Genomic DNA, 19351 nt, shown 5'->3' with positions numbered 1-19351 from the left:
ATCATTTTTTTATTTAAATGGTGTGACACCTGCTGTTACCAACCACACTCTAGGGTGGCCTCATACCCAGGAGTAGTTAGCTAACACAAATGGACACCATGGATTTATTAGGAGAGAGAGCAAGAAGATGGGTGAGTAGGGAGGTGGGGACCATAGGGAGAGTTGGGGGAGGGGAATGAAGATGATCAAAATATACTGTATGAAATTCTCAAAGAATTAATGAAAACACTTTTAAGACTTGCTTCAGCCAGTTGGTGGTGCCACACGCTTTTAATCCCAGCGCTTGGGAGGCAGAGACAGGTGGATCTCCGAGGAGGCCAGTCTGGTCTACAAAGTGAGTCCCAGGACAGTCAGGACTGTTACACAGAAAAACCCTGTCTCAAAAAGAAAAAAAAATAATTGCTTTATCAGGGGAAAGGGAAGAACACTAGATATATGACACCCAAGATGCCAAAGGACATTGTATCTATGGGGGATCCCATCCCTGTGAGTTGAAATAGATACAAGGGGATACTCTTTCACAGCAAACAGAGACTCTGGCTTTCTGGATAGCATATCGAGTACTGTGAGGAGGCCCCTTCTCGGCAGTGCATTCTGCTATAGTCAGCACTCCATTTATATCTCACTAATACAAATGAAGCTGCCTCTAACTTTTTCTTTCTTTCTTTCTTTTTTTTTTTTTTGGAGAAAACTTTATACTATGTATGTATGAAGGGCATACACATGTGCTACTGATCCACGCAGCATGGAGTCATGATTGAAATGGTTTAAAATGGGCATCTGGGTCTGGAGAGATGGCTCAGTATTGAGAACATTTGCTGGTCTTCTATAGGACCAAGTTTCAATTCCCTTTACAGCTTTCGACCACCTGTAACCACAGCTTCAAGCAATCTGATGACTGCTGGCCTTCACAGTGCACGCATGTGCAAACACATATTTAAAATGGATGAAAACAGGCTGGGCGGTGCTGGTGCACACTTTTGATCCCAGCACTTGAGAGTCGGAGGCAGGTGGATCTCTGTGAGTTCAAAGCCAGCCTGGTCTATAGAGTGAGTTCCAGGACATCCAGGGCTGTTACACAGAGAAACCCTGTCTTGGAAAAACAAACAAACAAAACAAAACAATAAAAAAAATTGATAAAAACAATTCATTAAAAAAAAGCCTTCCAAAACCAACCAGCCAAACACAAACCCCTTGTTTTCAAGATTAACACTGTAAAAAAAGCATCAGTTTTTTTTTTTTTTTTTTTTTTTTTTTACCTTCAAACATCTTCTACTGGCACCGGTACTCTGTTTTTACATTCAGTGATATCACTTGAAATCTTGAAAATGTTAAAAAATGACATTTTCCCCAAATCAATTTTCTTTTATTGCATATAAAAATGAAGGCTGAGCTTCTAATGATGCAGGGTTCCCATCTCACCAGGAAAGCAAAGCTGGAGTCTATCAAGGGTGTTCTCACCATGGATTACCCAGGAAATCCTTGTCAATACTTCCTGTGCTCCGGCCTGGTCTCAGGCACATGAAGGGCTTAGCACTGCTGAAGATTTACCCTCATTTATTTAAATGACTAGAACCTGATAAATAACCTACGAAATCCACTGTGAGAAAAATGACCCTTAAGGGACAGGATACATTAAAAGTTTTTGAGATAGGGTCTTACTATCTTAGCCCAGGCTGGTTTTGGGAATCATGACCTTGCTTGCCTCAGCTTGCCAAATGCTAGGACTACAGGCATGCACCACTGTGTGCCATAAAGAAGAAGATAAGTCAGCTGGCCTGACATATGTTCTCTCACTGTTGATGTGAATTCTAGCACCTTAACAGGGCTCAGAAACAGGAGCACCCTGTCCTGTTAGTGATGAGACCAGCCTGCTGAGGGCCATGCTGTGACCACTAAAATTGTTCATGAGGACCAAGAACCCCAAGCACGACCCCCACCAAGGCCTCCAGGTTCCTCTGCTGTGAATCCCCCATGGATTTCCCACAAATTATACAGATATCATCATAAAAATTACAAATGTGATCAATTGTCTCGAATTAAGGAAATCAACTGAACTGTGCATTATAACTGCTCAGGAGGAAGAGTTTTTCATTGATAGAGATAAAATATTCTGTATTATTAATTTAATTCTGAACTTTTCTAATTTGTTTATGGAAGGCAAAGAAAATATACTTGCCGTAACCTGGTAATAATCAGAAATGGGTGCTTCGGAGACCACCATCTTAATAGTTACCTACATGCCAAAATACAAATCCAATGCTGAACTGGCTACATAAAATGCTTAAAATAACCAAGTAACTGCAACACATCCTGGGGATTCACTCTGAAAATATATTAATTAGTAACATCCTAGTTGTATGAACATTTATACTGCTAAAAGCTAACACAAACAGCTCAAAAACATAAACAAAAATCCCTTTATTAAAATGGTACTATCATAGTATATAATCAAATATGTATTTTTTTTTGTTTGAGACAAGGTCTCAGTAGCTCAAGCTGGTCTCAAACTTGCTGTGTAGCTGCGGATAGCCTTGATCTCCTGATCCTCCTACCTCTATCTCCCCAGTGCTAGGAGCCCAGTGTACACTACTACATGTAGCTAGACTGAGATTTTGTATCAAACCAAGGAACTTTTGCCTACTTCAGACTAAGAAAGATTTTCTCTGGACATTTTTCATGCTTCACTTCTTACATTTAAAGAAAACATTGATTTTTATTTTATGTTTATGAGTGTCTACCTGCATGTGTGTGCACTGTGTGTATGCAGTGCCATTGGAGGCCAGTAGAGGGCATAAGATTCCCCTGAAACTGGAGTTACAAATGGTTGTGAGCTGCCTCAGTTGTTAAGAACCCAACCTGTTGATGAGCAGTGGTGGTGTATGCCTTTAATCACAGCACTTGGGAGGCAGAGGCAGGTCAATCTCTGAGTTAGAGGCCAGCCTGGTCTATAGAGTGAGTTCCAGGTCAGCTAGGGCCACAGAGAAACCCTGTCTCAAAAAAAAAAAAAAAAAAAAAAAAGAGAGAACCCAACCTGATGCTAGGTGTGGTGGCACATGCCTTTAATCCCAGCACTCAGGAGGCAGAGGCAGGTGGACCTCTTTGATTTTTATCTGTGTAAGCTTGCATTGGTACTTTGCTACTCAAACTGCAGAAAGAAAAATAGCTGCATCATTGATCCCAGCTGCTCTGTTAAAGTAACAAACCCCAGTTCCCTGAGATCACCCTCAAGAAGTGTACTGTGTGAAGCTATTCTGCACAGTAATGGGACTTTGCAAGCCTTTTGGGAGAGATGTATGCTGTGGTTAAAGATTGAACAGCATGTGGTCTTGGTAATTCCTCAGAGGGTGAACTGGAAGAGTTAGACCTTAACACAACTGGCCACGTGTTAGTAATTTATTTTTGTGTATGTGTTTTTCTTTTGCTGTTTGTTTTGTTTCTTGAGATAGGGTCTTGCTATGTCTTGTGATCAACCTTTAGCCTCCTAAATGGTGGGATTATATGTGATGTTTGGCTTGTGTTAATAATTATAGAAGCAGGGCTAGAGAGTTTGTTGGCTCAGCAGTTAAGAGCACTGACTGGGCCGGGCAGTGGTGGTGCATGCCTTTAATCCCAGCACTCGGGAGGCAGAGGTAGGTGCATCTCTGTGAGTTCAAGACCAGCCTGGTCTACAAGAGCTAGTTCCAGGACAGCCTCCAAAGCCAGAAACCCTGTGTTGAAAAACCAAAACCAAACCAAACCAAACCAAAAAAACCAAAATAAGAGCACTGACTGTTCTTCCAAAGGATCTGGGTTCAATTCCCAGCACACACAGGGCAGCTCACAACTGTCTGTATCACCAGTTTCAGGGGATCCAACATTTGCACACAGATATACATGCAGGTAAAACATGAATGAACATGAAATAAAAATTACTTTAAAATTAATTATGGAATCTTAGGTATAAGTATAAAATGGGAGATCCATTATATTGTTCTCTCTAGTTTTATACATGGTTCAAATTTTTCATAAAAACATAAATCAAGTTATCCAAACCAGGGGCCAGCAAGATAACTCAGGGGTTAAAGGCACTTGAGTGAAACCTGATGGCCTGAATTTCATCCTTGGGATCCACATGGCAGAAGAAGAGAGGCAACTCTAGTAAACTGTCCTCTAACCTCCACAGGCACCATGCCCTACCAATAACGGACAAAAATGTAGTAAAAAGACATTTAAAGAAAACAAATCAAGTAGAGGTAGAGAGATGACTCTGTGGTTAAGAGCACTTGCTGATTTGCAAAGGACCCAAGTTTGGTTCCCAACACCCACAAGGGTTACAAATGCCTGTAACTCCAGAGGATCCAACATTCTCCTTTGGACTCTGTGGGTACTGTATGCATGGAGTACACAGACATACATGCAGACAAAATGCCCAGATACATAAAAGAAAATAAATCTTAAAAAAGGATGGTGATGTGTCTTCCAGTGTCTTTGGAGGTGGAGGCAGGAGGAGCATTTGAGCCCAGGCATTCTAGACTATCCTGGCAACGTAGTGAGAGACTCTGATAAAGTGCAGCACTGAGTCAAGGCATTTAAGTGTTTTTCACCTTAGGATTTACAATGTGAGCCAGATGTGGTGGCAAACACCGGGGAGTCCAGGAACCTGGGAGATGGAGGCACAGGGATCAGTTCAAGGGCTGTCGTGGTTACATGGTTGAGTTTGAAGGTAGGGCTGGGATATGAGATTGTCTTAAAAGGGGAAAAAATTATGGCATGGCTGAAAATAATGAGATTGACAAACTCAACACAACAATATACTTACTTACCAGTAATTGCCCCATTCAATCATTGTTCCTGGCTGAAAGGGAAGTTAGGTTTTGGTTAGTTGTATGAACATATATAGGACAGGAACAAAATTGTGATTATCTGCTGTGTTCCTATGACATCACTGTAGCATTCCATGGTGTCATTTGAGAAAACAACCTACACATACTCTAAGTAAGTCCTCCACAAATGGTGATACAAGGCACATTACAGTGTTGTACTGTGCTCATGTGGTATATATAAGATACACCACAACGTTGTACTATGTTCACATGGTGGAACAGTCAGTCCATCCTTTGATTCGCTGAAGGGCCTCTTTCCACCTCCCCAGTACAAGGGTGATCATTAGATCACTGAGATGTACATCTTGTAATGCTGCTGCCACTGGAAGCTGGGAAGGGTGAAGGATGGATATAGAAAGAAGATGGTTAACGGACACAATTTACCATGTTTTCTATTGTATGTGCAATCCGAGTGTATCACTAAAAATGGGCTATATCTAGGTCATTCTTTTTAGTCACAGAAGGGACACATCTAGACAGTTGTAAAAAAATATTCTCATTTCTTATTTAGTTATTTTTGCTATTTTTTGAAATAGGGTTTCTCTATGTCTCCATGGTTACCCTGGAGGACTTTATAGACCTGGGTGGCTTTGAACTCACAGACATTTGCCGGCCTTTGCTTCCTGAGGACAGGAATTAAAGGCAATGGCCACCAGGCCTGGCTCACTCTCATTCTCACTCAAACAGTGCTGGATAATTCGTGCAACACTCAGTGCATATTAGACACTCCTGGTTCAGCAAGTGTAGTTGCTGTGTATTATACCTGGTTCTGCACTCAAGTTCCTTCCTCACACAGAGTGTTATTTGGGGCTGGGATGTAACGTAGCTCAGTTGGCCTGGCACCACAGAGCTCTGGGCTGGATCCTCAGTACTGTGTATACCAGACGTGGTGGCACCCACCTGTGATCTCAGTGCTTAGGGGGTGGAAGCAGGAGGACCAAGAGTTCAGGGCTATCCCTGGTGATATGCCGAGTTTGAAGTCAGCCTCAAAAAAAGAAATTACTTGGAAAACCATCAAGTAATAAACATTATACATAATGCCATAAATACAAAAGAACTTAGCAGAAAAAAAAGGCTGAGAAAGGGGGGGGGGAGCAGGGCATTGGTGGCACAAGCCTTTAATCCCAGCACTCGGGAGGCTGGGCAGGCGGATCTCTGTGAGTTTGAAGCTGGCCTGGTGTACAGAGAGAGATCCAGGACAGGCTCCAGAGCAATACAGAGAAACCCTGTCTCGAAAAACAAAACAAACAAACAAAAAAGTAAAATAAAAAAGATCAGACTGGGAGAAAACAAGTCAAATTAAAATATAAACCTGATGTGGTGCTGGATGTCTCTAATCCCAGCACCTGGGCTATGGGAGACCCTGTTTCCAATCACCACCACCACCCCTGAAAAATAGAAGTAAGATGCTAAACACACATAACAATACTTCTGTCGTAATGTCTGCATCAGGAAGCCATCTAGGGAAAGCTGGCCTGCATTTGCTACTTACACGAAGTTGGTAGGACCTAAGTTCGTATATATTGGGTCCTGATCTTGGCACCGGCTCATTCCAGAAACTGAACTCCAACAACAGCTGATTCCTCCTGGAGAGAAGCATGTCACTTCTGGCTTTACGGAAATTTACAAATTCCTTTGGGTGAAAAAAAATTCTCATGAAATAGTCAGATACTTAGATATAAATATACTTTAGTAGCAACTAAATTCCACAGGATATAGTTATAAGTGAGACCATCTTAGTTTTTATCTGTTGCACTAAAATAAAAACTACATCTTTTCTCACTTCCTAGTGTATCCAGATACTTTTTGTGTGTTTTAAAATGATTTAATTATTCTATTTCATGGGTATGAATGTTTGCTTGCATGTATATAAGTACATCATGCATATGCCTGGCACCCATGGAGGTCAGAAGAGGGTATCAGATCCTCTAGAACTGCAGTTACAGATGGTTGTGAGCCACCATGCAGGTGTTGAAATCAAACCTCAGTCTTCCACAAGAGCAATAAGTCCTCTAAATTACTAAGCTGGGGTTTGTTTGATCCACAGCACCACATAACCCAGAGATAGTGGTATACACCAATGACTCTGGTGTTTGGGAAGGTAGGAGAAGAACTTAAGGCCATCCCTGGGTACATAAGGAGTTTGAGGCTAGCCTGAGCTAGCTATATGAGACCGTCTCAAACAAATGAGTATTCAAAAAGAAAACAAACAATGTATGTGGCTGACAGTTTCTAATTGTAATCCAGGGCTGTGTCTACCATGCAGCTTGGCCAGTGTTAAAGTCCTGTCTTGTCAATTTCAATGTGCTATCATGGAGGAGCTGTGATTTTGATAGTAATAAAACTTATAGCTTTGTGCTAACATACAATTTTAAAAGCTCATATGGTGAAATTTCTACTATGAAAGCTAAATGGTTTACTAATGAAAGCTGCTAACAGTGTCTTTATGAAGTTCTGTGTGAACATCCTGTATCATTAAGACTACACAAACTCGACAGACGATGGTGGCGCACACCTTTAATCCCAGCACTCAGGAAGCAGAGGCAGGCGGATCTCTGTGAGTTCGAGGCCAGCCTGGTCTACAGATCGAGTTCCAGGATAGCCTCCAAAGCCACAGAGAAACCCTGTCTCAAAAAACAAAAAACAAACAAACAAACAAAAAAGACTACCCAGGCACATCTATATCTATATATACATATTTTGTTTTTCGAAATTGTTACCTGGTTTTCTTTGAGTTTATTCATGACCTCTGTGAGGGCTGGGTAGCCTCCTTCATATCTCCAGAGGTGGACTGAAATGCATTTTAAAAGACAGAACATATTTAGTGTCAAGGCACTCTTACTTTGACAATATAGATGCATGTCACATGAACACAGTACAGCATTGTAGAATGCCTTGTATCCATCAGGTGAACACAGCACAACATTGTGATATATCTTGTATATACCACATGAACACAGTATAACATTGTAATGTATCTTGCATACACCATGAGAACACAGTACAACATTGTAATGTATCTTGCATACACCATGGGAATACAGTACAACATTGTAATGTGCCTTGTATCTGCCCTTGAGTCATATTACAAAGTTTCCATAACAGAATATTAAAAAGAATGTAACTTTTGCAGTGAGTTACTAAAGAAACCACTTGATCCAGGAAACAAAAATGGGGCTTTAAAAGGACCATTAAAAAAAAGCATTACATTACAAAATAATTTAAACTGCAAACTAGCATGAAGATATTTATCCCAAAGACTTCTGCTTCCTACCGGCTTGATCCTGCTCGCCATACCACGTGTTCCATGTCCCCACCAAGGTACAAGGGTACTGCTTGCCTTCGTGGATCTTTGGTAACACTTCTTGACTTAAAGAGAAGAGACAGCAATGCTGATTAAACAGGTGAGAGATTTCCCTGTCAACAGCCTGAAAGCATCATTTGGAATGCAAGCACTTCTTATGTGTTCAAGTAACTGACCCCACAGTATATGTGTTTTGTTTTTTGTTTCAGATTTAATTATTTTATGTGTTCAAATGTTTTGTCTGCATGTATGTCTGTATACTGTGTGGGCCTGGTGCCCACAGGGGCCAGGAGAGCATCAGATCTTCTGGATCTAGAGTTACAGATAGTTGTAAGTCACCCTGTGGGTGCTGGGAGTCAAACTGGAGTCTTTTGTTAGAGTAACAAGTCCTCTAAACCACTGAGCCATCTCACCAGCCCCTCACAGCATATTTGTGAGATGAAGTCTGGAACTGAAGTGTTAGCCAAATTCCGTTGTCTATCAGCACCCATTTGTCAACAGCTTAGGCTTTAACCCCAGGTTATTTACAAGAGTTACAAGCAACTCCTGCAGTTTGATAAAGGTGTTTACAAAGGACCGAAGGTCCCAGAGTCCAGGAGCAATGGCTCTATTATTTGCTATTTCAAGAGAAAGAAGGAAAAAGCCATTTAGGAATGTGATGTTTACACAAGTTATGTTCTGCTGGCTCCCATAGAGAAAGAAAGATGGGAATTACATACAAGGTCATGGAAGAAATCAGAAAGTGAGAGAAGCATTCAAGTCAGAGGTGAGCAATAGACAGCTAGCAGAGCAAGGCAGTGGAGCAGGCCTTTGGGAAGAAAGACAACAGTCAGACTTAGTGGTTTGAAGCAAGACAGCCTTCACAGACACTTGAAGCAACAATTGGTTCCACTCAATTCAGCCAGCTACAGGGATCTCAGAAGTAACACAATGAACACACCAACCAATTCAGGACCACTAAGAGCAGGATTGTGCCCAAGCCTTGACAGGTCACAGCCATGTGTGACTTTTAACAGGTGTCATATTTAAGCTTAACTCCACAGAAACCTTCCTATGATGCAGACAGGGTCTCATTTAGTTGCTAATGACCTTAAACTTGGGACTGATTTTCCCTAGGTACTGGCATTATAGACATATGCCACCATGCCTGGCTATACAGAAAATTAATCCTGGACCATGTCTCAAAAAACTGAAAGAAAAAAGAAATGGTTCTGGCTCCATTTATCTGCCAATAGCACATCATAATTATAGTAGGCTGATGACAAGTACTACATATTGTCATTTAGGTTTTTTTTTTTTTTCTTTTCTATAAGTGCTCTGTCTGCATATGCCTGCATGCCAAAAGGAGGTATCAGATCCCATTATATATGGTAGTGAGCCACTGTGTGGTTGCTGGGAATGGAACTCAGAACCTCTGGAAGGGTAGTCAGTGCTCTTAACCACTGAGCCATCTCTCTAGCTCCCAGTGTTTGCTATCTATCTATCTATCTATCTATCTATCTATCTATCTATCTATCTATCTATCTATCTACCTACCTACCTACTGTACCTACGGACACAGGATTTTGCTGTGTGGCCCTGGCCAGCCTGGAACTTGCTATGTAAACTGTAAGGGCTTCAAACTTGTGATGATCTCCTGCCTCTGCCTCCTACCTCCAGTGTGCCAATGTCTGTTTAGAGCTACATCCTACCACATCCATCTAATTTTGCTGTTGCTTTTGAGACAAGGTCTTGTCACTACATATTCCTGGCTGGCCTTGAGCTCACAAATCTGCCTGAAATTCTGGAATTCTGTAATCACAGGCATGTACCACCAAGGATAGCTCATGTCTATTTCTTGAGAGGTGACATTTACTTTTTTTGTGTACATTGATTTTTTTTCTTAACCTAAAATATGATATTAGATGTACCTGATATAAAACTCAGGGCTGGTCAGAAATAATGCAGATCTGGGGTGGGGGAGAATAAACTCAGGATGAATTTCTTTCTGTGCCCTGATGTGAGCAGGACGTAAATAACTGTGGAGCTACTGCAGAGGGGTAACATCAGTATGGATGATCAAGGTGGGGTCCAGAAAGTTCTGGGGTGGGGGTGAAGGGCTGACGTGGGCCCTAGGCCCTACACAGACTCACATATGGAATCAGTCAGTTCTATGCACAGGGTCCCAGAGTTGCTCTTACAAGCCTAGGCCTTATCTAAGCGGAGGCTGGGAGACAGGTGGTATTTGTACTGAGGACCGGGTGGGTTGGGTGGAATCTCTTGACAGGGGCCCCTATAGGCCAGGTGGCAATTAGGCTATGGGATCAAGTGCTGCTGAAAGTTCTAAAGAAAAGGAAAAACAAACAAAACCAAACCACTAGGAGGGAAGAAAACAGAACTCAAACAGATCAACCTGACAGGCTCTGGAGTAATGAGTTGCTAGGGAGATAAGGGACCTGTCACTCCAGCCAGGAGGGCAGCCAGAAGAGAAGGTAACTGTCAAGAGGGAGACAAAAGAGGAACCTTCAGGGAACCCAATGACAAGGCAGGTAAAGAATGCCAGCCCTCAGTGACTGATGTCCTAGAACCCAAGAAAGAGTTAAATATAACAAGGTAGGGACAGAAGAGGAGTGAGTGATTTGGGGTGTTGAGTTTGAAGTGGGTGCAAGCCGTCCAAACACATTGAAGACATACAGTCAGGACTCTAAGATAGCACATAGACAGGACAAGAAAGATGACCCATGGAAGCAGAAGCACAGAGAAAATATTTTTTTTTTCGCGACAGGGTTTCTCTGTGTAGCTTTGGAGCCTATCCTGGCACTCACTCTGGAGACCAGGCTGGCCTCGAACTCACAGAGATCTGCCTGCCTCTGCCTCCTGAGTTCTGGGATTAAAGGCATGCACCACCAACACCCAGCAGAAAATATTTTGTGGGGAAAAACTAACAGATAAACATCTTTGGTTTGTCACATTTATTACTTTAAGGTTTATTGTTATTATTATTATTTGAGTCAGGTTTCTCTACATATCCCTGGCTATCCTGGTACTCTCTTTGTAGACAAAGCTGGACCCAAATTAAAGAGATCCGCCTGCCTCTGCCTCCTGAGTGCTGGGATTTTTATTTCATGTGTATAGGTAGTTTTGCCTGCACTTATGTCTGTGCACTATGTGCATGCACTGACTGTGGCGGTCGGAAGAGGGCGCTATATCTCCTGGAACTCTGGTAGTTTAAATGGGAATGGATCCCATGGGCTCATGGGATCCATGAAAAGCAACTAGGGCAGTCATTATTCATCATGTGGGTGCTGAGAACTGAACCCGGGTCCCTCTGCAAGAGCAACAAGTGCTCTTAACCACTGAGCCATCCTTCCAGATCCTTTATTTTTAATTTATTGGGAAAAAAAATGGCCAGACAGGGTGTTGGCCTGGGACTCACTGTGTAGACCAGGCTGACCTCAAACTCACAGAGATCTGCCTCCATCGGGCTGGCATTAAAGGCATGCAACACTACATACGGCTAGCTTTTTGAAGTTTTAGAAAGTTTCACATTGCAGCCCAAGCTGCCCTCCAGCCTGGAACTTACTACATAGTCAAGAATGACTCTGAACTCCTAATCTCTGTCTTCACCTTCCATGTGCATTACAGACCTTGTCACCAAGTCCACCCCAGTTCCTCACGCAGGACTTCAATGTGGCAGTTTTACTTAGGGAAAAACAATGGAGGTTTGTTGTAATTGCTAACTCTCCAAGCTGTCCGGAGAGGGGAGTTCTTTACCCACAGGCATCCAGGAAGGCCTGGACAGATTCAAGGCTCGGAGGGTCTTCCTAGGTGAAGCACTGTGTGAGTGTTTAAAATCAAAAGGCCACTGGCAGTCCCATGCCCTCACCCCCCACTGAGTCAACCTTTGAACATTCAGCCTTAGGGAGATCAAAGATCTCTGTTATGGAGGGTTAGCCGAGCCAACACATGAAGATCATTACATGAGCCTCCCACCCACACCAGTAAGGGATATTTAAGATACGCACCAAATTTTGTTGTATGCGTCTAGACATTCCGGCTTAACGTTGTGAACTGAAACAAAAAGAAAATGAAATGATGGACTTAGGGACAGACAGACTGAGCCAAGCTCGAGGACAGCGGTGCCGCTACTCACACTGTAACTTGTACAGACTGCTCGTCTCCTTCTTGGCCAGGAGGTTGGAGTGTGCATCTTTCCTGGGATCCACCTTTCGGACAAATAAGGACTTGAGCCAGCTGTCTTCCCGAGCTCTGTGACTTGAGGATGTCACTCTCCTAGGGAAGAATGGAAACAGCATTCTTGAATCTATTCACAAGTGCGAAGACCTTAGTGGATCTTAGTGTTCTTAAGTCCTGTCACACTTCGGAAGCACAAAGAGTTTCCATACCCCCACTCCCCATGGGGGAGGCAAGATGAGCAAGGCGCAAGGATAAATACATGAAACCTACTCTTAGAAAAAAAAAATGAAACTCACTTTATACACAATTTAAAAACTGGTTAGAAAAAAGTCTGGGGTCTCTGTCTGTGAGTGTGTGTGCTTCAGCAAGGACGTGGAGGTCAGAGTGACAGTCATTTCTCTCCTTTCTGACACTCTGCATCCTCCAGGCTAACTAGCCCTCAAACTTTTTGTTTTGTTTTTGTTTCTTGTTTTTCGAGACAGCGTTTCTCTGTGGCTTTGGATCCTGTCCTGGATCTAGCTCTTGTAGACCAAGCTGATCTCTAATTCACAGAGATCCGCCTGCCTCTGCCTCCCAAGGGCTGGGATTAAAGGCGTGTGCCACCACTGCCCAGCATGGCCCTCAAACTTCGGTCTCCACCTCCCATCTCAACATGGGTGTGCTGGGGTTACAGATGGCTGGCACTGCAGCTGGCCTTTTAAGGTGCATTTTGTGAATTGAACTCAGGTCATCAGGATTGTGTAGCAAGCGCTTCTACCCACTGAGCCATTTTGCTGTGCAAAAAAAAAAAAAAACAAAAAAACAAAAAAAAAAACACCCATTTTTATGTCCAAAAAAAAAAAAAAAGTACATACTTCTAGATCACACACTTAAAGTACTAAGAATAGCATCTGATATATAGAAAGGGCTTAAAAATTGCTTCTGGGGTCTGGAGAGATGGTGCTACAATTTAGAATATGTATTGCTGCTCTTGCAGAGGACTTGAGTTCAATTCCCACTATCCACATTAGGCAGCTGTCAACCACCCCAACTCCAGCTCCAGGGGATCCCATAGTTATGACCTCTTCGGGCACTGCACTCACACAGACATACCCACACACAGACATAACTAAAAATAGTAAACAATCTTAACAATCTCAACCCTCCAGAGGCAGGGAGATGGAGAGCTTGAGGCCAGCCTGGGCTACATAGAGATTCTTTTTCTTCGATGTTATACAGTGTTTGTTTCTGTCATCAATCCATTCTTTGAATGTAAAAAACAAACTTATCTTGAAGAATCTCTAAATGAATCATAGCACATTTTATTTCAATAAAAATTTAAAATGCTAATTTACTTTTTTTTTTTTTTTTAAAGACAGTCTTGTTATATATCTTTGTCTGGCCTGGACCTTCCTATATTTCCAGGCTGGCTTCACATTTGTGGCAATCCTCTGACTTCTTTCTTCTTCTTCTTTTTTTTTTTTTTTTTTTTTGGTTTTTTGGTTTTCTCTGTGTAGCTTTGGAGCCTATCCTGGCACTCGCTCTGGCGACCAGGCTGGCCTCGAACTCACAGAGATCAGCCTGCCTCTGCCTCCCGAGTGCTGGGATTAAAGGCGTGCACCACCAATGCCCGGCTGGCTTCTGATTACAGGTGTGTACCACTGTGCCCAGCTTGGTTTTCATTTTTATATGAGGCAGGGTCTTCCTATATTGCTGTGAGTGGGGCCTGGAACTTGCTATGCAGACCAGGCTGCTCTCAAACTCACAGAAATCCACCTACCTCTGCCTCTTGAATGCTAGAATTAAAGGTGTGTGCTACTATGTCTGGCTTCATTTAAATGTTTTAAGCACATTAATTTTTCTTTTTTTAGGTATTGGACATGAGAGGCTCAGCAGTGAAGAGCACTGGCTGCCCTTCCAGATGTCTAGGGTTCAAGTTCTAGCACCTACATATCAGCTCACAACTGTCTATAACTCCAGCTTCAGGGAAACTGGAGCTTTCTTTTGGCCTTCATGGCTAAAAGGCATGCAAGTGGTATACATGCACGCAGGCAAAACACACTCACACACATAATATGTTTGAAGTATTTTTTTCTAAGCCTTAACTTGTTGTTTATTTGGTTATATACAGGTCTTATAAACGTGTGAAGTCATCTAAATACTGGTTTCTCCTATTCTCCAGAGTACAATAGGTTATTGGGAAGATGGCTCGTTGGCAGGTGGCCTGAAGCTACTCTTGCCTGATGAGTTACCTGTTCCAATGGTTCTGCCTCACCGAAAGCACAGCCACAGCCACATCAGCAAAGAGGGTGGGGTGAGAAATTCTGTGTGGTTTACTTGATTGGAGTCATCTAATTTTGCCTGTGCTTGCACAAGGTGATGCCCATAGGGTTTTGAAGAGGATAACTGCACTATTTTTTTTTTCCTTTCTTAAGAACTGCTTCCCCTCCTTTGGAAAGTTTGCAGTATTCTGCTTCTGCCTTCTTTTGCTGGCCCTTCTGTCTGCTCTGAATGAGTTGTTTTTATCAGTGTCCCCCGAATCTCTCTGCTTTTAGTCTCTTCCTGAGCCCTCTGCCTTGCGCTCATCTTTACGCAGGATATTGGAGGAAGAACTCCGGGGTGGTACCTCTGACACCAACAGTTTGCTTACTAACCATCAGTTTCTCCTCCTGGACTGCCCTGTGAGCTGTACACAGAGCACAGAATCCATGATTCTTACATATGCCACTGGTGAAGTCCAGACAGGCCCGCTTAGTCCAGGCCATCTTTTTCACAACCTTTACTTAACTTTTAAAAAACCAGACTGCCAAGCTGGGCGGTGGTGGCACACGCCTTTAATCCCACTACTGGGGAGGCAGAGGCAGTTGGATCTTTGTGAGTTTGAGGTCAGCCTGGTCTACAAAGAGAGTTCCAGGACAGCCAGGGCTGTTACACAGAGAAACCCTGTCTTGGAAAACCAAAAAAGAAAAAAAAATTAAGAATTATTTTGTGTGTATAAGTGTTTTGCCTGCATATATGTATGTATACCATATGTGTGACTTGTTCCTGAAAGGGTTCAAAAAAGGGAATAAGATCCCAGGAACTAGAGTTATAGATGGCTCTGAGCACCATGAGGGCGCTGGGGACCAATCCTGGGTCCTCTGCAAGAGCAACAAGTGGTTTTCACTGCTGAGCTGTCTGTCCAGTCCATTTTCTTTACCAGCATGGCTCCTGGTAGAGGCTGCTTATGCAGCAGTGGGTCTCGATCTCTTTGGGGTGTAAGATGACCCTTTAGCATAAGGGTCGCCTAAGACCATAGGAAAAGAGACATTTACATTATGATTCATAACAGTAGCAAAATTCCAGTTATGAAGTAGCAATGAAAATAACTGTATGGCTGGGGAGGTCACCACAACATGAGGAACTGTAATAGGGGGTCTCAGCATTAAGTCAAAAACCACTGCTTTAGTGGATGTCCCGCAGCCATGCGCATACAGCTGGCATTCACTGGACCTCGTGGACGGGTTATAAAAAAGATGACACCAAGCTGGGAGGAGAATTTGAGAGCAGGGCCTGGGGAGAGTGGGGAGGGTGGGCCTGATCCAAACGCACTGTATACAAGTGGGAGATTCCCAGCACACACATGGCAGCTTGTAACTGTAATTCTAGTCCCAGGGAATCCAACACCGTCTCCTGGCTTTCAAGGGTACCAGGCACACACACGGTGCACAGACATATATGTAGACAAAACACCCATATACATAAACATAAATAAAAAAATAAAATTGTGGGTTTTTTTGTTTAAATAAGTTATAACTGGTTAGTATTAAAAATTATAACCTATTTACCTAGTGCCTAGTTGAGGCTGAGCCAGGAAAACCATCTCAAGTTTGAGACTAGCCTGGTCTACACAGTGAGTTCCACACCAAACTAGCCTACCATGTGAGACTCTTGCTACAACCACAACCACCACCAAAGTACAATGAAAATTCAAAAAATTAGTATTGCACTAGGAATTTCACCTAAGACCAAAGCAATTACTATGAATTTTCCTCCCCTGTCATCAATATTTATTTGGCACTTTAGAGTGTATTTGGTTTTCTATTTTTAGATCTAGTCTCATTTAGCCCAGATTGACCTGAAATTCACTATGTAGCTGAGGCTAGCTTTGAACTCTTGATCTTTCTGTCTCTGCCTCCTAAGTGCTCAGATTACAGGCATGTACCAACATGTCCCACTCTATTTTTAAAGTATCCTTCAGAAATGCAGACAAGCATGCATTATATATACACACACACAGCTATTTAATTTTTTTATTGCATTTAATACTTTATATATGAAAATCTAATAAAGAATTATTTGCAGGCTAAATGTAGAGTGGGAAAACCCAGCGACGCTTTTCTCTTTTTCCTTAGGGCTCAGGGTATTAAAAGTTAATAAACACACATTTCTTTCCATGGACTGGCTGATGTCATTAGCCTATGGCACCTCATTAGAGGAGCAAAACAATGAGCAAAGTATGTCTTGCAAAAGACTGGCTCAAAGAGACCAAACAGGGAGCTAAGCAGTGGCAAGGACAAGCAACATTCAAAGTATTTTCACTAATCGGGGACGCCTTCCAAATACACATCTCTATGGCTGAATGTGTGAGCCCAGCTTTGACTGTCAAACTTTGAAATCTTTTGGGTGTCAGGTATTAGCTGACTAAAGGTCATGTGATAATGTCCAGTCCTGGGCACAAGGATGCATGGTACACTGTCCAGTCTATCTCACTGTATAAGCCAAATATGGAGAGAGCTATGCCAAGAGCTGCCAGAGTGATAAGATCCAGGCCAGGCCTGGGTTCTTACTGACAACCACAGATAGAAAGACAAACAGGCAGGCAGGTGGGCGGGCAGGCAGGCAGGCAGGCAGGCGGGCAGGCAGACAGACAGAAACACAGACACACAGACGGGTTGGAGAGTTCCCCACTTCCTATCAAATCCTGGAATTTAGAATAAGTTTTGTACACTAGGCTCTGTTGATACCAAAGCCAGATGCCCATTCGTTCCCCTGGGGAAAACAGCCAGAAAGAACACAGATACCAAAGCTGACAAACACGGCCAGAGCTCAAGGGAATGAATCATCAGCTTGGAATCAGAGGAGCGAGAGGGACTCCAGTAGAGATACTGCAGCTCTGCCCTGGAGGCCAAGCAGGACAGATGGACAAGGCAGGTGATAATTCTAGTTGGAGAGAACAACATGTACAAGGACACAGTGTCATGGAAATGGATGGCAGACTTCTGGGACAGCAAAGAGCTCAATAAGGCATGAGAGCAGAGATCGGGAAGCAAGAGCGACTGGAAGAGAGGTCGACATGGGCAGGGAGGCTAGGATTCTGCGAGTTACCCCTGGATATGGTGTGATGCTAGCATGTTTTCAAAACAAGCGTGAAAAGCAGACTGGCAGCACAGGGCCAGCAAGGGCAGGGAGTGCAGTTCCTGGACCCTACTGCCATGCTCAGCACAACCTTTTTAGAAGGAAGCATGCAATAAACAGTGGGTGGGACAAAAGCCAGTCGGATGCTTAGGCAATGGAGATAGATAAGGGAAAGAATATTTTCAAAAGATATTAATGTGGAGTGCTCACCTAGTATGAGTGAGGTCCTGGATTCCAGCCCCAGCACTAAAGGGGGAAAAAATCTCGCCAAATGTGTGAATCTTAGCACTTGGGAGGGGCAGAGTCAGAGTCTAGCAGATCTCTGAGTTTGAGGCTAGTCTGATGTAACAAGGTCCTGGCCTGCCAGAGCTATACTGTGAAACCTTGTCTCTAAACAAAATAAAACCAACAACTAAACAAAACAAAATCTCCCCACAAAAACAACCCCAAAAGACCCTGAGGTGGAAAGGGTCCTACCAGGTAAGAAGACAGCACTAAATTTTAGTCAGAGCAAAATAAAGAAAGGAAATGAATTTAACATTCAGGCTATGGCATCTGCACAGTGGGCCGTACTCATTGATCCTCCAGTATTTGCTAACTGCATGTGTTAGGGGTTGGGCCAGTGTGAAAGGATGGACCAAAGAACAAACCTAGCCCTGAGCTTCAAGAGCTGAGTCTGCAGTGAGAACAGGGAAACATGATCACAGCCAGTGTGACATGAGCTCTGCAGCAGAGAGGCACAGGTGGAAAGATGGAGGAGGCAGGGACTCGGCTGGCCTGGAGATGAGAGGCGCCTGAAGAAGCACTTGTTGAGCTAAAGATGTGGAGGAAAGCCATGGGAGAAAGAGCATTTTAAGAGTTAGTAATGGCTAAAGCCAAGAGAAAATACTGCAGTGAGGAAACACAGGCAGGGGGAAAGGAGATTGTAAGACGTCTCCTATTAAAGCAATATCCCACAAACCTAACTCCCGCTCTGCTGCTAGAGACCTCATTCCCATGTTTTTCATTTAGAAAAACTCCAGGGCTGGGCATTGGTGGCGCACGCCTTTAATCCCAGCACTTGGGAGGCAGAGGCAGGCGGATCTCTGTGAGTTCGAGACCAGCCTGGACTACAAGAGCTAGTTCCAGGACAGCCTCCAAAGCCACAGGGAAACCCTGTCTCGAAAAACAAAACCAAAAAAACAAAACAAGAAAAACTCCAAACACAGATAAGTTGAAATAAGATGACTTACGAACTCCATGGAGATCAAAAGCTTTATGTGTTATCCTTTAAAACACTTTCTTTTTAACTTTTATAGACTTGAAAATTGTATAGTCCTAATACAACCTTAATACGGCAGCATATGCCAGGGATGGTGGTTCACACCTTTAATCCCAGCACTCAGGAGGGAGGTGTAGGCAGATCTCTGAGTTGGAGACCAGTCTGGTCTTCATTGAGAGTTCCAGGGCCGTCAGGGCAACACAGTGAGACATTGTCTCAATAAATAAATGAGGCCAGGTGGTGGCAGTGCCCACCTTTAGTCCCAGCACTGAGGAGACAGAGGCAAGTGGCTCTTTGTGAGTTCTAAGCCAGCCTGGTCTACAGAGTGAGTTCCAGGATAGTCAGGGCTACACAGAGAAACCCTGTCTT

The 19351-nt window shown here is 43.3% G+C and overlaps 1 protein-coding gene across 1 annotated transcript in view; it reads right to left on the bottom strand.

The window, feature by feature from the left end:
- The window catches only part of Nipsnap2 (nipsnap homolog 2), a 30668-nt gene that overhangs the window by 7735 nt on the left and 3582 nt on the right, over nucleotides 1–19351 (bottom strand). The window contains exons 2-7 of the mRNA XM_027413823.2: nucleotides 12302–12441; nucleotides 12174–12219; nucleotides 8140–8234; nucleotides 7586–7656; nucleotides 6358–6498; nucleotides 4806–4837 (exon numbers count right to left, since the gene is read on the bottom strand). Of these exons, the coding sequence (XP_027269624.1) occupies nucleotides 4806–4837; nucleotides 6358–6498; nucleotides 7586–7656; nucleotides 8140–8234; nucleotides 12174–12219; nucleotides 12302–12441 (525 nt within the window). The remainder of the gene's footprint in view (nucleotides 1–4805; nucleotides 4838–6357; nucleotides 6499–7585; nucleotides 7657–8139; nucleotides 8235–12173; nucleotides 12220–12301; nucleotides 12442–19351) is intronic.

The sequence above is a fragment of the Cricetulus griseus genome, chromosome 4 (genome assembly GCF_003668045.3).
Source record: "Cricetulus griseus strain 17A/GY chromosome 4, alternate assembly CriGri-PICRH-1.0, whole genome shotgun sequence".
Lineage (NCBI taxonomy): Eukaryota > Metazoa > Chordata > Mammalia > Rodentia > Cricetidae > Cricetulus > Cricetulus griseus.
Note: the sequence above shows the minus strand (reverse complement) of the source record. Positions and strands in the feature narration are given on the sequence as shown.